This window comes from Hetaerina americana, unplaced genomic scaffold (assembly GCF_022747635.1).
Source record: "Hetaerina americana unplaced genomic scaffold, ioHetAmer1.1.p SCAF_3, whole genome shotgun sequence".
Lineage (NCBI taxonomy): Eukaryota > Metazoa > Arthropoda > Insecta > Odonata > Calopterygidae > Hetaerina > Hetaerina americana.
Window position 1 is genome coordinate 29,509,202 of NW_027286874.1, and position 16,490 is coordinate 29,525,691.

Here is a 16,490-nt window from a genome sequence, read left to right on the forward strand (position 1 = left end):
ACTTTACTGAAAATCCAAAGTTTCATGACAACCAGCGATACCAAACGGAAACGTGCGGGACCTATGAGCGATTCCATTGATCCATTATAAGTTAAAGGGAAGTTAGCAACATTTCCTTTAATGAGAAATTTTGAAATATATTTTCAATAGCATATACTTAATTTAGGAATTTATAGTTCCTCTAGGCCCAGGAAATTAAAATCTAGCTTCCGGGAATTTTCAAAATCAATGAATGACTGTAACTTAGCATTGCAAAAGCATATCCGTAATCTGAGGATGTTGTCCACAAGGAAAAAAACAATAAAAGTCGTAGCATTATTACTGACCGTGGTGAGATGAAGAAGACGACCATTTCCCTTTTTTCTTCGTTCTTCACGCGTTTTATTCACTTATGTGACTGTAGTAGCCAGCATCACTTTTTAAAACTTTCCAAATGATGTACTCATACGAAAATAAAAAAAACTGATAAATATACATATAGCATGATATCTCTGTGAAACTCCTGTGTCATTTTACGTAAAAACCTAAACGTCAGCGCTCGACGTTTTTTTTGCGCTGTTGGCAGTGTTTAATTTCTTCTCTTCAGATTTTTTACTACTCGGAACTTTCCTGACTTCATTCCTTTGTTTTCTTATACTGCGTCAACCCAGCCACCCACCGCACGTCCAGAACCCAAGCCCTTATTTCTGAATCAAAGAAATGATCCCCAGTGCACTCGACAATTTTTTCTTGATCGCACGTGGAATATTGACGCATGACTACGCGTAAGTCGAAACTGAACTGAATGAGCCATGGCTATTGAAGGTCTGCGGTGTTTATTCCCTTCTGGGTCCCTTCCGAGCCTCTTAGTTCCCAGACACCGTAGTGCGCATGTGCGTATGCCCCGACGTTTTGTAGCGACGTTTAGCAACAAACCATTCATTTACCCAAGACTTCCAAAAAATCTGAAGTCTTGGGGGCAAGAAGTTCGTTATAGCTTCACGTGCACTTCGTTAGCTCTCCGAGCCGCGAACACGTGTGGATATTTTCTCACACCCCTTGATGAAAATCGGACATTTTCCCGAGCACGGAAAGTGTCGCAGCTTTTCCATTTGCTGTAGAAGGTACACTTCTCTTAACTTCATTCCAATGACTCAAATACATTGCTCAATTTATTAGAACGCGTTCGCGCACTTAGACGCATGATCTCATAAGTTTTATCCCTCTACCTAGGCTGGCAACTCAGTTTAAATTATGAACAGTGGAACCTCGCTTAACGAGCACGCAGCACAGCAAGTAATTCGCATAACGATAAAAAATATTGGTCCCGAAAAAGACTCGCTTAACGAGCGACTTTCGCATAACGAGTGACGAAAAAAGGGGCATTCCCTGATTCATTGCGCGCCTGCTACTTCAGTTTACCTCTAGCAATCGCTCCGCTAGCAGCTTAGCGTCGCTAGTATTCACACATTTTTCCAAACTTATGTCCAGGCATTTTATCAGTGATTTTTTTGGGCAAAGATTAATGATATTTTGTTCATAGTTTTAAAATTGAAAATAACAGTAGAAATGAAAAGTAAAATCATTGCATATTGGGAACAAGGTGTGAGCGTGGCTGATCTAGTACGCGCATCAACAGTCGGTCGAAATCAACAATTGACCTTTTCCTCAAGAACACGGACAAGATTAAGGAGGTAGATGCTTAGAATAGAGTGACAAGAGTATCTATGCAACGGTTACGTATTCTCAACGATGTTCAACGGTTATTCCTCATGTGCATAAACGAAAAGCAATTGCACTGCGACACTATTAACGAGAATATCTTTTGTGAGAAGGGGAAAGTGATTTTCGTCGACCTCGCTGATAATGCATCAGGATCACCAACGGCCTGACAAGTATTTAAGGGGAGCCGTGCGTGGTTCGAGAAGTTTACGAGAACCACAATCCACGGCGTTGTGAGGCGCAATGAAACAGCAAGGTCGGAGACAAAGGCAGCTGAGAATTTCATCGGTGACTTCAAAAACCTCTTAAACCCGATTCTCAGGGTTACCTGCCGCGGTATATTTTTAATTGTCACGAGTCGGTTCTCTCCTTGAAGAAGCGAACCTATATTTGTGTACATACGAGTAATAGTAGAAGAGAATGTGTTGCCCAACCACAAGGCAATGAAAGGCCGTCTTACGCTGCTATTTTGCACAGATGCGAGCGGTGATTTGAAAATCAAACCCCTGCTTTTACTGCTTTACCATCCAGAAACTCAACGAGCCATCAAAAAGTGTTTAGTCCAAAACAGCAGGCTAAATGAGATGTGGAGGTCATGGGAAACTTTTGCATCGTACCATGAGTACGAGGCATCGCTTCAATCCACAGTGGCGACACGCGCCATAAATTTATTTAACGATCATTCTGAGTCCCATTTTTACCAAACTTTTCCCATTTTTGCCGTCGGCATAAACAAATGCCTCTAGACAGTTTTCTAGTTAAAAGGAATTAGGTACATATCATAAAGAATTAACAATTTATTTCTATTCCTTTTTACTTTTCCAAATCGAGTTCGCATTCCTGGTTGCTTCATTCCGTGAAAGGAGAAAATGTGGACGTGATCCACGATGATAAATAATGTATCCATAATTATACTTGAATATATTGTACATAATTTATTGTTTTCGGCATGGAACTCATAATCGCATTTTAAATTAATTTGCGTGCAGCAAGGTGTTTCACTAAAAGAGTGTTTCGTTTTACGAGAAATATCGCGGAACGACTAATGCTCGAGTTATGAGGTTCCACTGTATATGAAAAAAACATTTATCAATTTAGCACAACATTATTACAGCAGGGTAGAGCTCACCTAATACTAAACCTAATTGCGTGTGAAATTCACATATCGGGAAAGGGGAACCAGTTCCTTTCCCATAATGTAAATCACATATATATGGTCCATTATGAAAGTAATTTGAATGATTTTCTTGTGATGCGACTATCCATGGGGATCGAGATGGTGAGGGGGCTAACGTACTGGCATCCCACCCCGAGGACGCGGGTTCAAATCCCGGCGGTGTTGAATATTTTTCAGAGGTATCTCCATCCCTACTTGAGGTGCTTTGTGGAGGGCACTTTGAGTGAGTACGCCGTCCGTCGGATGGGACGTTAAACTGCGGACCCCTTGGCGCCTTTCGTAAAGAGTAGGCTAATGCCGACGCCGGGTTTCTCTCCACCCTTCATCCTTTCCTGTCCATCTCCTATGGCGCAAAGGACCTTGGCGGTCGGTCGCCTCCCCTCAAAACTACTACGACTATCCATGGCTGCGCGGTAAAATCGGTCGGATTTGATTCAAAATTAGACTTTCTTAACTCTGTCGTAACCGGAGACAAATCCTGAAAGTTCGAGTACGACCCAGAATCGAAAAGGCAGAGCAGCGAGTGGAGCACAAAAAATCCCCTCGCCCCAAGAAAGCGCGAATGACCAAGTCTCGCATCAAACGATGCTCATTGCCTTCTTTGGCGTCCGAGGAATCGTCCATTTTGAGTTTTTACCGCAGGAAAAAACTGTCAACTCAGCCTTTCACCTGGATGTGCTCAAGAGATTGAAACGCCGGGTCGAGCGCGTGAGGGCTGACATCAAAGACGCGGTCAAACTCCACCATGACAATGCCCCCCACAAGTCCTTCATCGTTACCAACTTCCTGGCCCGGAGCACCAACCGGTCGGTGGTCCCCCAGCCTCCTTATAGTCCCGACTTGGTACCGTGCGACTTTTTTTGTTTCCCCGACTGAAACGAGAGTTGAAAAGAAAGCATTGGGAGACCGTGGAAAACATCCAAAAGCATATTACAACGTTCCTGAGAGACATTCCCATCGAGGAGTTTCAGGGTGCCTTCCAGGCATGGCAGGTGCGTCTCCACAAGTGTATTGATGCAGGGGGAGAGTATTTTGAAGAATATTGAGTATTTGTTCCAGTGCGACCAATGAATCTACTTTTCTCATTGGGTGCGCATTACTTTTATAGTGGACCCTGTACAATTTCTGAAATAAGCCCTTCGCGTAAGCTGGTTTACGTTGACCAAGGCAAACTTCATATTACGCTGTTGCCAACTCTCGCCTCAAGAGTGGCGGTATATCCGTTTCCAAATTTCCTTTCAGCATTTTAAATTGGGCCATTGAGCCCAATTTTGTACAGCTTCTGTCTTCCACGACGAAAATTTATCATTATTTCATTAACCAATACTCTTTGTATCATTTACCCACAGATAATGTCAATATATTATTAACTTGAAACCTACTATAATCCGTGCACTCTACGTTGAAATTGCGAGGCTTTAATCAATACGTGCTCGTAAATATGTACCCGAAAATACTCTCATGCGCTCTCAATAATACTAGGCTTCCAAAGAAACTGCGGGAGATGCCGCAACAGTAACTTTTAACGGAGTCATCCACTAATGTGAATTTCAATGCAACAATTTCAGAGTGTAAAAATCATTCGCCTTGACTGGGATCCCAGTCAAGGCGAATGATTTTTACACTCTGAAATTGTTGCATTGAAATACTAGGCCTCTTTTTCTCGTAGAAAAAATGAGCCAGGAGCAACAAAACCGTCGTAAAGCTATGAAAAGCATGTGGCCAACTTTAGTAAAATCGAATTAAAGGGTAAATATCTATAACAAGTGTGCTTTCATTAAGTTTACAAGGTTTGTATAAAAAGTATCGGTAACAATTTCCTGATGTGTGCGTGAAGTGCTGAATTCAGACCGTCGGTGAAGGGTGGGAATTATCGTAAATCATATTGGTATTGGTAATATGACAGAGAATACCATTATCACTGAAAATTTGGTAATGCGAAAGATCTGCGCAAAACTCGTTCCGAAGGTCTTGACGGACGACCATGAGCAGAGCCGAGTGTCTGCTCGCGAAGACCTTCTGCAACGACATCGCGACGATTCCCCCACCCCCTACACTCCCGATTTGGTACCAGAAGAGCATTTGCTATTCCCAAAAGTGAAATACTCCCTCAAAGTACACCACCATGGTACCCTAAGTGCCGTCAAAGAAGCTTGCACGCGTACCCTTAAGGACCTTACGGAATCCGCCTATCAGGGAACCTTCAAGTTGTGAAAAACTAACTAAAAATTATGTCGACACTCAAGGGATCCCTTTGAGGAATTTTGAGGCATTGTAGCAATATCTGGAAAACTCTATTTTACTGAAACTTTTCTCGATACTTTTTATGCAAACCATTTATACTGTAAAATGTTTTTTTCCTTCAGAGATCTTCCTGCTTTTTTGAGTGCTCAACGACTTTTTCTACCATTTTGGACTCGCAAAATGCAAGACTTCTTAGATTGTGAAGACAAAAGCGATTAAGAATGATAACAGTTGGAACCAGCTTTAGCGTTTTTTGCAGCGCTAATCCTGGTTCCCTTCTAGGCTGCGCTTACAATTCTTATTTTAGAAATATTAGTTTTAACGTAGTCTCATGTTAACTCAGTGACCCTCTACTTATATGAATATGGGCCACCGAACTTTAGATTAATTCAACAGCAGGCGGAGTGCTTCCGTCAGATCCGATTCTCTTTATGGAATTCCGATTTGCATAATTTATTAATGGAGAATTTTTAGTAAACTGAAAAGGGGGGTTATGCACTAACCAAACGATGAGGCTATCTATCTCCCATGGAATCGAAGGACTTATCTTCTAACTGTGAAGTATGATGTTGATCGATTGAGACTCTATCGGAAAAATTGAAATCGTCTTCATCCATACATTGTTATTCTTGATGGAAACTTCGTTTTAGTGCTTCCCTTCTGACTTCCCAATACCATAAACGATGGTTTCTCGTTCGTTTTTTCTCCAACTTCAGCACTTCACAGTTTTGCAGTGGATAGACTAGACATCTCCGAGCAATAAATCATTTCAGCTTACAAGCTCCGACATTGTTTTTCATAGCGTTGAATACTTTACAAAAGGAAAAATCGAGAACTTTTCGCCAAGTCATTTCAATCGTACAATTTACCCTCAGATATATTGAGACAGTTGACACTCGCCGCAGAAAATCGTCTCAATTGAAGGAGATTTGTGTGTTCTATGGGATGTGCTCGCTGTGCTAGTTTTCGCCATTTCCCAAGATTGGGTGCAAGAGTTTGATTCTGATTTTAAAATCTCTTCAGAAGGGGTTTTTTATGAGCCAGGTCATCTGCACACATTTCTTCAGGTTGCATAATCTCCACAATGTATTCTTTTGAGTTGAAATTTCCAAACTGCATACACGTATACCTACACTGAATGGAAAACATCAATCCTCATAAGATACAGGGCTTTCGTTGTGATCACTGCAACTTGAAAAAGATAGTCCATATCCCCCTTCGAATGTGACACGAGTGTGTATGGGATTCCATGAGTGAATGCGGGAAGAGGGATATGCCAAGTGCGGAATCATCCCGCCTATTGACCGAAAAGAAGCTGTCTGCCCCTAACGTTTACGAATAGCCTCAACCAAAAACTCTCTCAGAGTTTTACCCAAATTGCAAATGCTCACCCAATACAATGGATTTCACTTCCGTAGAGTTTCACAACATGCACCACATTGCTGAATTATCTTTTCTTCCCAGAGAGCTCTGTTAGAGTAGTACGAATAAAAATGCAGGAAATCATATGGCGATGTACATGGTGACAGTAGCATGTGTGCCGCTAGCTAGGATAACTTAAACTGGCTTATTAATAACTCTTCATCCCTACACTAATACTATGAATTATTATTATCGGTAGACTACATGTTAAGATGGGTTTTGTATGGACACAAGCTCTCAAACGGCACAGCGAAGATTCCCTTGTCTCTCCCAACAGAACACAACCTGACATCCAAGGCTACAATAAGCCCCTCTTCAGATTAGTATACTTATCCCTCCTTCCATTCTGCCCAACATCCCTTCCTCGTTTTACTGACCCCCTCCCCTCCATCAAAGTCTTCAACATTCCCTTGCCAATCAAAATGCTCTGCATCCATCTTCCCCGCTTCCTTTGGAATACTCCCAACAAGCCTCTCTCCTCCCCATACAATTCCAAGCATTAGCATGTACCAATGTAAAAATCATTTAGGTAGTAGTGGCTTTACGGGAGGCGACCGACAGCTGAGGTGATTTGCGCCATTGAGGAAGGATGGGAATGGAGGGAGGGTGGAGAGAAACCCGGCGTCGGCATTACCCTACTGTTGGCGCCAAGGGCTCAACAGCCTAACGTCTCTTTCGAAGGACAGCGTACTCACTTAAAGCACCTCTAGTAGGGATCGTGATGCCACTGAAAAATGATCTGCCACCCCCGACATTTGAACCCGAGCCCTCTGGGTGGACAGCCAGTAAATTAGTCACCACACCATCCCGATTCCCAATATTTATTGAACATATTGTTATTAATGTATATTTTTCATGCCAGATTAATGAACCTATGATGCTTGTTATTTAAAATAAGACGAAATTTACATGAAATTCACGCGTTTGCGATTGCACATACCCGCAGAGATATAGTGAAAGTAAAAATTTAGCATGCGGTTACATCTGCAACATTGAAATATTTTGTCTGCAGACATATGGAAAGCCTTTTACAATGGTTAAAAAAATCCATGCCATTATAATAACTTTTAAAAAGGAGTTAAAGAGACACTCGCGAGCGGGAAAAAGTTTCTTTTTCGTCATTTTTGGAATGGCATCATTTTATAATCATTTAAAGCAAATTTACTTTTCTGTGAATTTAAGCAGAAGCTTGTAGCTACACACTGGTGCGCTTCGAGTTAAAATCCCACCAGCTTTTCACCTTAAAACTCGCAATGCGTAATTTTAAATTTTACCGCTTATGAAGTACCTGCCAACTTCCGGCATCCCTCGAAGGGAGCGGCAACACAACTTCCTTTTTTCAAATGCAAAACACTTTCAAAAAAGGAAGTTATGTTGTACTACAACTAACAGCCCGGCATCTCAATCTTTGGACTGAACATATGGGCACAACCTGCCAGTAATCTCTGATGTAGGTACAGGCTGAGCTCGGGTGATAAGTGGTACCAGGTCTGGTGCGCAGTGATAAGTGTCCGCAACCAAGGCCGTGGACAGTCTTGCATGACCTTGCCCCTGACGAAACTTCTAAGCCTATAAAGCGGAAAGAGGAATGAAGCTCAGGTCAAGAATTGGTTTACTCTGGTTATTTACTGGTTAAAGTCTGGCCTGGTTACATCTGGCTGAAGATACGGCTTTGCCACTTGAACACGGAAAGTCATCGACTGCTGACATGGAAAAGAGACTTATTTCAAAATGTGCCTTAAAACAAACCTTAACGATTTGGCAGCTATCGGCAAAACAAGAGAAAAAACTGGCGCAAATTATTTCTATTGTCAGTCGCCTTCCCTAATAACTACTAACTCTACATATAATAAAAATTGTTCAATAGTGGACTTTAGACGAAGTACTTGACTAGAATATATGACGATATTTTCTTATAAATTGCCACTAGTATATTATGCAGTTCATCTGGATAAAAGTTGCATGAAGAACCAACGTCCTACCGGGGGAGAGGCCCTAAAAGATTAAAGAAAGCATGATGTAGGTGGATATATTCAACAAAGATGTTCATCTGTATAGGGAGGTATATTAACTTTAAAACCGTGACAGCGATCCTGACTCATTTAGTTAAAGCATACATGTAGGAGTTATGGATTTCGAAGAGAGGTTTTAATAAGAGTTAGTTTTCATATAAAAATTGCAATATTCTGGATCCACGGCAAAAGTGAGAATCCTAACAAGATGCTGATATAATGTTTCTAGTTTCAGTGATTGCAACGATTCACTTGAGTAGCAAATATTGAAGGTGGTCTTATCAAGTTCAGACGAAACAGGCACTTAATAGCCTCCCGGTATCTCCTCTATCAGTAACTGGAGAAACCTTTATTTTCGTAACCTGGACGGCTAGATGTCCTTGTTAACCCTTGGTCGACTTTTTTTGATCCCCGTAACTTAAGAGCGATAACGATATCTCAGTACGGCGCAATGACATAGCAGGAAGCTATGCCAAATTAATTTGAAGTCAAATCTATAGTTCAAAACGGATATTAAAAAATATTGTCTACGAACGTAGTAAAAATACACAGGCAGTTAAAAGATTCAATAAAAATTTTCTGTTGCTAGCCGTTCGTCTTTTGTTAGGTACCTAATTTCGCTTTTAGCTCTAGAAGTAAGTATAGAAGGGTCAAAGTGTCACTGAGTCAGTAGGTAAGATATCGTAAGACGTGGTTCCTTGAGTTCTGTTGGTCTCGATCTGCCGACCGCTTCGTATTTTGATCCTGTCCTTAGTCACATAGAAATGAGTAAGAAAGTGTGCATTGTAGGTTCAGGTAACTGGTAAGTGACACCGTAAAACACATATTTAAATAATAAATCGACTTTTGAATTCTATGTCATACTCTCGATGTATTAACTCTGGATAAATTGTATTGTAATTGTGGCACATTTTGTCTATATTTCTGGGTGATTTTCTTAAGACATAAGTAATTCTACAGTATGGATTGAGAATTGATATATTTATAAACAAGCTCAAGGTTTTCATAATTGTTGCTTGGTTCAAGAAGCTTATGATCAACATCTATTATTGAAATTTGTCATTATTTTTGAATACTCTAGTTTTAGACTATTTAACATTTACTCTGATTATGCAAACAATTTTGAAAATTTTAGGGGGTCGGCGATTGCAAAAATTATAGGAAATAATGTACAAAAACATGAACACTTTGACAAAACTGTTACCATGTATGTGTATGAAGAGATGATTAATGGCAAGAAATTAACAGAAATCATCAATGAAGTTCATGAAAATGTGAAATACTTACCTGGTCACAAATTACCTCCTAATGTGGTGAGTAATAAACATTAAAGCGGTGAAATATAGCAGCATTGCTGTTAAATGTATTTCAATTTCTAACCTTTTCTTGGGTGGTTATATTTTATTTTTTATAATTCTCTGATGAACAATGATCGCATGAACTGACAACGGTACTCGGGGCAGTTTACTTCATTTAACTTGTTATATGAATCCAGGGGCAATTGCTGTCCAGTTGAAAGTTTATTTTAACAAAAGGGAATACTGATTCATCCCTTACATAGCCACGTACTGGGCCGTTAGATGTGCATTATTTGGAATTTTTTTGAGGAGGGGTAATGGGACATTTTTGGATCAGTGAGTTTAAAAACCAAGTTTTGTCTACTCTCGTAATGTCGATGTCCTTTTCAATTTATTATTACGTGTGGATGACTTTGTACCCCGTACTACCTCATGATAATTTTGTTTGGTAAATACAAGAATGAGATATATTTTGTGTTAAAATGTTTCATTATAATGAAATGGACTGTATTTATTACGTAAATGACCGTCTGACCCTATGCAAACGCTGACCAACAGTTTAACTAACTTAATCATCCATATTTGACATAGGTGGCTGTGCCAGATGTGGTTGAAGCAGCAAAAGATGCTGATATACTTATATTTGTTGTGCCTCATCAGTTTATAAATGGTTTGTGTTCTGCGATGAAAGGAAAAATTAAACCTACAGCTGTTGGTTTATCCTTAATTAAGGTATGTCAATAAAGAAAATGTATATAGTTTGGAAGAACAAATTCTCTGAATAGAAATCCATGTATAACTTTGGTATTACTCATTTTTAAATCTTGTTATTCTTTTCACAATCGTTGTGTTATTGTTGTTTACTGTAACATCAATCAAAAGAGGTCATAAACTCATCACTCTTGTATAATATTTAAAAAAGAGAATTTTGAGGGACATATTTTTCAGTAAATGTTTTGTTTTGAATTATTGTCATTGGACCTGCAAACACTCTCATTAGGCACTTTCACTTTTGTTTGAGAATTCCCATGGAAGGTTTTTCTTCCAAATGTTTAGATTAGGGGTTCTTTCTTATATTGTGAGATTATAACCTGGTATTGAGTTGGTTAATCTAGTGGGTGGCACATTTCAGTATATAATCTGAGATATTGGGCTTGAATTCTGCCTTGGGCATGGCTAATGTATGTGTCTAAGATATTTTCATGTGCTATGCTATTGTTGCTAAGGTTACCTTGTCAATCATAACTTCATATAACTCAATGACTACAGCATTAAATGCCACTGACTTAGCTCATATTGTATGTACACATTAGATGAAACTTATTTACATAAGCATTAATTGGCTGAAACACCTTTTCTCTAATTCTACAGCTTGCTTCTGTAATGTGAGCACTGGAGCTATGGTTAATTCAGTTCGTCATTTTGTTATGTTTTGTAATTAATATTCAAATTTGTGATTAAATTGGCACCCATGTTGAATTTTTGCTATTCACGATCTGCACATATGCTGCATAGCAAAATTATTTTTCAAAACCTTTTATTCAGTGATTTGTTGAATGAATCCCTGAAATTTATTTCTTCATTATCTTTACACTGTGCCTCTGATAAATAATTCCAGCCTCATGACTTGTTTGCACTACTAGCTTTTTATGTGTGTAAGATGTTATGCTATTAAAAGTTAGTAATGGGAGCCCCAATTTTCCCCCACAATGTTGAAAATTTCTACTGCTATTGATCATTTTGGTTACTTGATTACAACCTTAGCTCTAGGTTGGAATGAATGGTGGTAGTCTTGAAAAAAGAGTGAACAGTTGAAATATAGCTTTTTTTGCTGTAGCCAAAGCCACTATTATTGAATGGAATAAGTTGCGGGCAAGAATTATTTGAAGTGCACAGTAGTATAGTGGATGTGATCATTTTTGTTGAGGTTTTGCTAAATTTTCACTCTCATCAGGTTGTCTGTAGTATCATCAATGATTATGGCCTACATTGCGGGGTCAAATTTCCCTCAATGATTCAACTAACATAATAGCATCCTAACGAGGAAATGTATGAGTAAAAACATAATATCTTACCAGCTTAAGAAGCTAGTATCGTAAACAAGACATTACTCTTCTTTTGAGGCAGAGTTTCAAACTTAATTCCCAAAAATCAACTTCGTACTAATATGTCGTTAACAGGTGTCAGTTTAAGAATACGGTGTACAAGTCTAAAAATGCCACTGATGTACACAACAGCGTTTTTAATGTTTCAACATTTTTAACCCTGATGGAAAAAATTTCAGGGTTTTGATCAAGCAGAAGGTGGTGGCATTGCTCTTATATCCCATAGAATTTCTTCCCTTCTTTCAATACCTGTAAGTGTGCTCATGGGTGCAAATCTTGCTCATGAGGTGGCAGAGGAGAAATTTTGTGAAACGACGGTCGGTGAGTTAAATTGATTAGAAAGCTAATTTAATTCTATTAACTGTGCACAAATATGTACAGGCATTTATTTATATAATCCCAATCGACTTCTCTTCCGTAGACTAGGTACTTAAATTGGGTTTTCAGCATGCCTATAGTTTTTTAGTCTTGTAAAAGTAATTCACTTCTAAAATACTATCATGAAAAATGTGTGTGAGAATTTATGTATTACCCTGTTACTAATTGTTGTTAGCTAGCTTATTTAGATACTGTAGAATATCACTGCAAGTTGTGATCTAGATGATCATTAATATATTCTGGAGTCAAGTAGTTACTTGTTTCTGATCTTCCTGAATGTTAGATGTACAATTGCTATGTTCAAGTCATCAGTGTCAAGTCCAAAGCAAGTCTCAATTCACTGGAATTTTAAGTCTTGAATCCTGAAAGTCACTTGAATTATAAATAGAGGCACTATTGAAATAAAAATAGAGGCACTATTAAAATAAAATTTAACATTATTAGCAAGTCTTAATTGGAGTAACTAACTGCTGCTATTAAAGTTAGTAGTCAATGTTTTACACCAGGAATAATGAGGAATTCTATTACATGTTTGAATTTTTCCTGGTTCTCTCTTTAAGTTGTTACGGATGTGTGGTATTTTTTCATTTCATTGACATTCTTCCTCCACCTGGGGTAGTGTTATGTGACTTCTACTTCTTTTATCCGATTATGTGTATAGGTATCTTTAATCTACTCTTTATGCTACTATGTATGTATGTATTTGTTACCTTGATTTGGAACTTGAAAAATCGTAAGCCTTGATACAGTTATGTACCACATTCTCTCTGTTGACAGTGATATTTGTATTATTGTCCTTATTGTTTAAAATCATAGTATTTAGTGCAACACAGAATTTTGTGTGTTCTGAAGTATAGTTCAGGTCTAATCATTGGCTATTTTCAACCCATGACTGTTTTATATAGAATAATTTTGTTTGAACTTCTAAAATTACCAAATCAAAATGGCAATAAAATTCATTAGGTGGCAGTTTGTCTCTAAACTATGTGAGTAAATATGAATGAAAATAATTTGTGGGACTGAAATATATGCTCTGCCTGAGGATGCTACTGATTCCAAACTTCTAAGCTAATTATAAAATATTTTTTATAAAATACAAGTATACAATTAAACAAGCAATTCTCCCAATACCTAATACTTGATTTGGTGTGCATGTAATAATGTTGCTATGTTGTGGTGAATCACGCAGCGGCTTACATTAAAATGAAATGGAGAATATTGATATGAATTTTGCTAGATTAATTTACCAAAGGAGTTGGCCCTTAATGTTGATTTTTACTGGGTTATGTGTATGAATTTGACCTTGTGTTTCCACTGCTTTGGTGGTTACACGAAAATAATAATGTGCATAGAATAGCATAAATTGGTTTTGAGGCGATACTATTTACTTTATTAATGCTTAATGAAAATGGTCAGGGTTTTGAAAATTTTGTTCCTTATAACTGTCCATTTTTATATTTACCCAGGCTGCAAGAGTAAGGAGTTTGGACCCATATTCAGGGACTTGATTCAGACTAATTATTTCCGTGTAGTAGTTGTTGATGATGTAGATACTGTGGAGGTGTGTGGAGCTCTTAAGGTGGGTTTACTGGTCACACAGTACTGTTGTATACCGCTAATTAATTCTATTTCTAATACTAAGGAGGTAAATAAGGTTTTTTGTCAGGGTAGACATTTTAAAGGGATAATTTAAACTTATCCGTTTGGTACTTGGTGCTTTTTAATTTAATTAATAATGTAATGAATTCTATAAACTATACTATGTGGGATATAATGAATAAAAGTATGCTAGTGGAATCATGACACAGTTTTGGGATGTGTCACATTTGTTGCAAGTGGTCATATTTGTCAGTTCCGATTAGTTTCAAAACAGATTATTGCTTTACAGTCGTAGAGATCAGAGTGGTAAATTTTCATTGATGTTAATTTTATTGAGTGAAACCTATATTGTCTTAGGAAATATAAGGGAGCCATTCTTTTAAACATAAAGGTGGCTTAAAATATTAAATAAATGTACTAAATCTCAAAATTCACAAGATATCTTGGTATCCATGAAGAGCACCTGCTAAAATAAATGTGAAACAACTATTGTTGATTGCTTTAGAATTTTTTTCTTATTGTGACAAAATTAGTCAATTGCCCATTTTTCGTTCCAGAATATTGTTGCCTGTGGTGCTGGTTTTGTGGATGGATTAGGCCTAGGAGATAACACCAAGGCAGCAGTGATCCGCCTTGGCCTAATGGAGATGATAAAATTTGCCGAGGTTTTTTATCCAGGTTCTAAATTGTCCACATTTTTTGAGAGCTGTGGTGTAGCTGATTTGATTACTACCTGCTATGGTGGCCGCAATCGTAAAGTTTCTGAAGCTTTTGTTAGAAGTAATAAGGTAAATATGAATGTGTGCATATCTATACAATTCTAACCTCTTAAGTTTGTGGTTTGAAGTCATAAAAAAGTGAACATTTTCGCTCCACAAAATAATTTTTGTTCTTCTTATCCTCAAGATAATATAATGGAGTGAAAGATAGTTGGTAAAAATATAATAGATATAAATTTACCTTCTGTGTTATGCTTAGAGGGCACAATCACAGCAATACCTCACAAATGGCTGTTTACTTCAGAATGGTAACATTCAGGGAATCAGTGATCAATTGACGTGCCTTATATCATGTACACACACCACCTTCCTGGTATTTTTGTATTGTGATCTCTGGGCAAATAAAAAGTAATAATAATATAATAAGTATCGGCAAGAAAAAACTGTAGCTGTTCACGTTTAATATTCCATGGAAAACCAAAGTTGAAAGTTCAATTTTATTGCAATAATAATTCTCAGCATCAATCCATTTTGATAGTGCAATGACGAATTGGAAGTGATATTGTGGTGTGGGGAAAAGGTGGGGAGTGACAGTTGTGATATCCATTGATGATTTTGACATTCTACATTTGGTAGTTGGATGCTACTTGGGTCTTTTCCCTCTGAGATAGATGGTCTATTCTCACACTTCATTGCTTTTGTTGCTATAGTGAAAACAATTTTATCTTATTGACTATGGGAAATTTTGATTGGAACTAAATGCAAATGTTGATCTGGGGTTTTGATGACAATGCCATCATCATCGGGCAAGGGAATGATTTTGATGGTTCCTCAACATGGTTGATTAAGGGTCCACTGTTGAGAAAGAGGTAGGAAAAGAAATGGCAATGTGTGTTCAGTAGGGATTAATCAGGTGTTTTGTGTTAATTGTGTAATTATAAGTAAAAAAGGGAGAAACATTGGGGTCTATATTTGAATGTATACAGTACTGGTTTGTGGATGGAGATTTCTTCATAATAGACAAAAGAGTGTAATTATGAAAATAAATCAACCTCATTGATTTTTAATTATGAGCCATAGCGCATACATTTTGAATAAACGAGGGTAGGCTCAAAACTAATGCACACATGGTTTTAGAGGGTGAACAAAAGCAACTAGCAAGAGTGGGCAAAAAGTATGTTAAAATACAATTCTTAAGTTTCAAAATTTCATATTTATTTTTCAACATGGTCACTATTAAGGCCAGCGCATTTCTCCATTCGTGTACTGAGTTTTTTTCATTCTGTCACTGAAAAACCCTTCCAACTTTTCTTGAATCCAATGACTGCTGCCTTCACCTCATTGTCCAAGGTGTAACGATTACTCTTGAGTAGAGGAAAAAAAAAATAAAAATCACAAGGTGCAACATCAGGGGAATAAGGAGGATGTTGAAGTTAAGCACTAGGTGTGTGGATAAGCATTGTCATAATGCAAGATTATTAGCACCAGGCTGCCTCTAACTCAAAAAACTCTATGTTGGAGGTGTTTTAGAGGCTGAATGTACGGAGAAAAATTTACCATTCCCCCTCGATCCTGAAAATGGGTCACATAAACTTGGTGACATAAGGAGGCAGGAAAAATGGTTGAAGGGCATATTGATTGGCAGTAGGATTTTGAAGACTGTAATAGAGGGGAGAATGTTAGGCAAACAAGGAAAGGAAGGAATAGGATAGGGGACAGGATGAAGGGAGGAAGTACACATAGATGAAGAGGGACTTGTAAAGTAGGATGTTGGGTTGTCTTTTGTTAGGAGTCCAAAAATATTTATTTGGTAGTTGTGTACATCCAAAACGTTC

General features: G+C 38.0%; 1 protein-coding gene across 4 annotated transcripts in view; it reads left to right on the forward strand.

Annotated features, from left to right (window-relative positions):
- The first annotated feature begins 9,030 nt into the window (after positions 1-9,030).
- Positions 9,031-16,490, forward strand: part of Gpdh1 (Glycerol-3-phosphate dehydrogenase 1) — a 46,063-nt gene continuing 38,603 nt past the window's right edge. The window contains exons 1-6 of one of the 4 annotated variants that reach the window (XM_071588660.1): positions 9,031-9,358; positions 9,692-9,869; positions 10,446-10,586; positions 12,139-12,280; positions 13,804-13,916; positions 14,494-14,724. In XM_071588660.1, coding sequence (XP_071444761.1) covers positions 9,321-9,358; positions 9,692-9,869; positions 10,446-10,586; positions 12,139-12,280; positions 13,804-13,916; positions 14,494-14,724 — 843 coding nt within the window. In that variant the 5' untranslated portion in view covers positions 9,031-9,320. The remainder of the gene's footprint in view (positions 9,359-9,691; positions 9,870-10,445; positions 10,587-12,138; positions 12,281-13,803; positions 13,917-14,493; positions 14,725-16,490) is intronic. The other 3 variants (XM_071588663.1, XM_071588661.1, XM_071588662.1) reach the window with 3 other exon arrangements.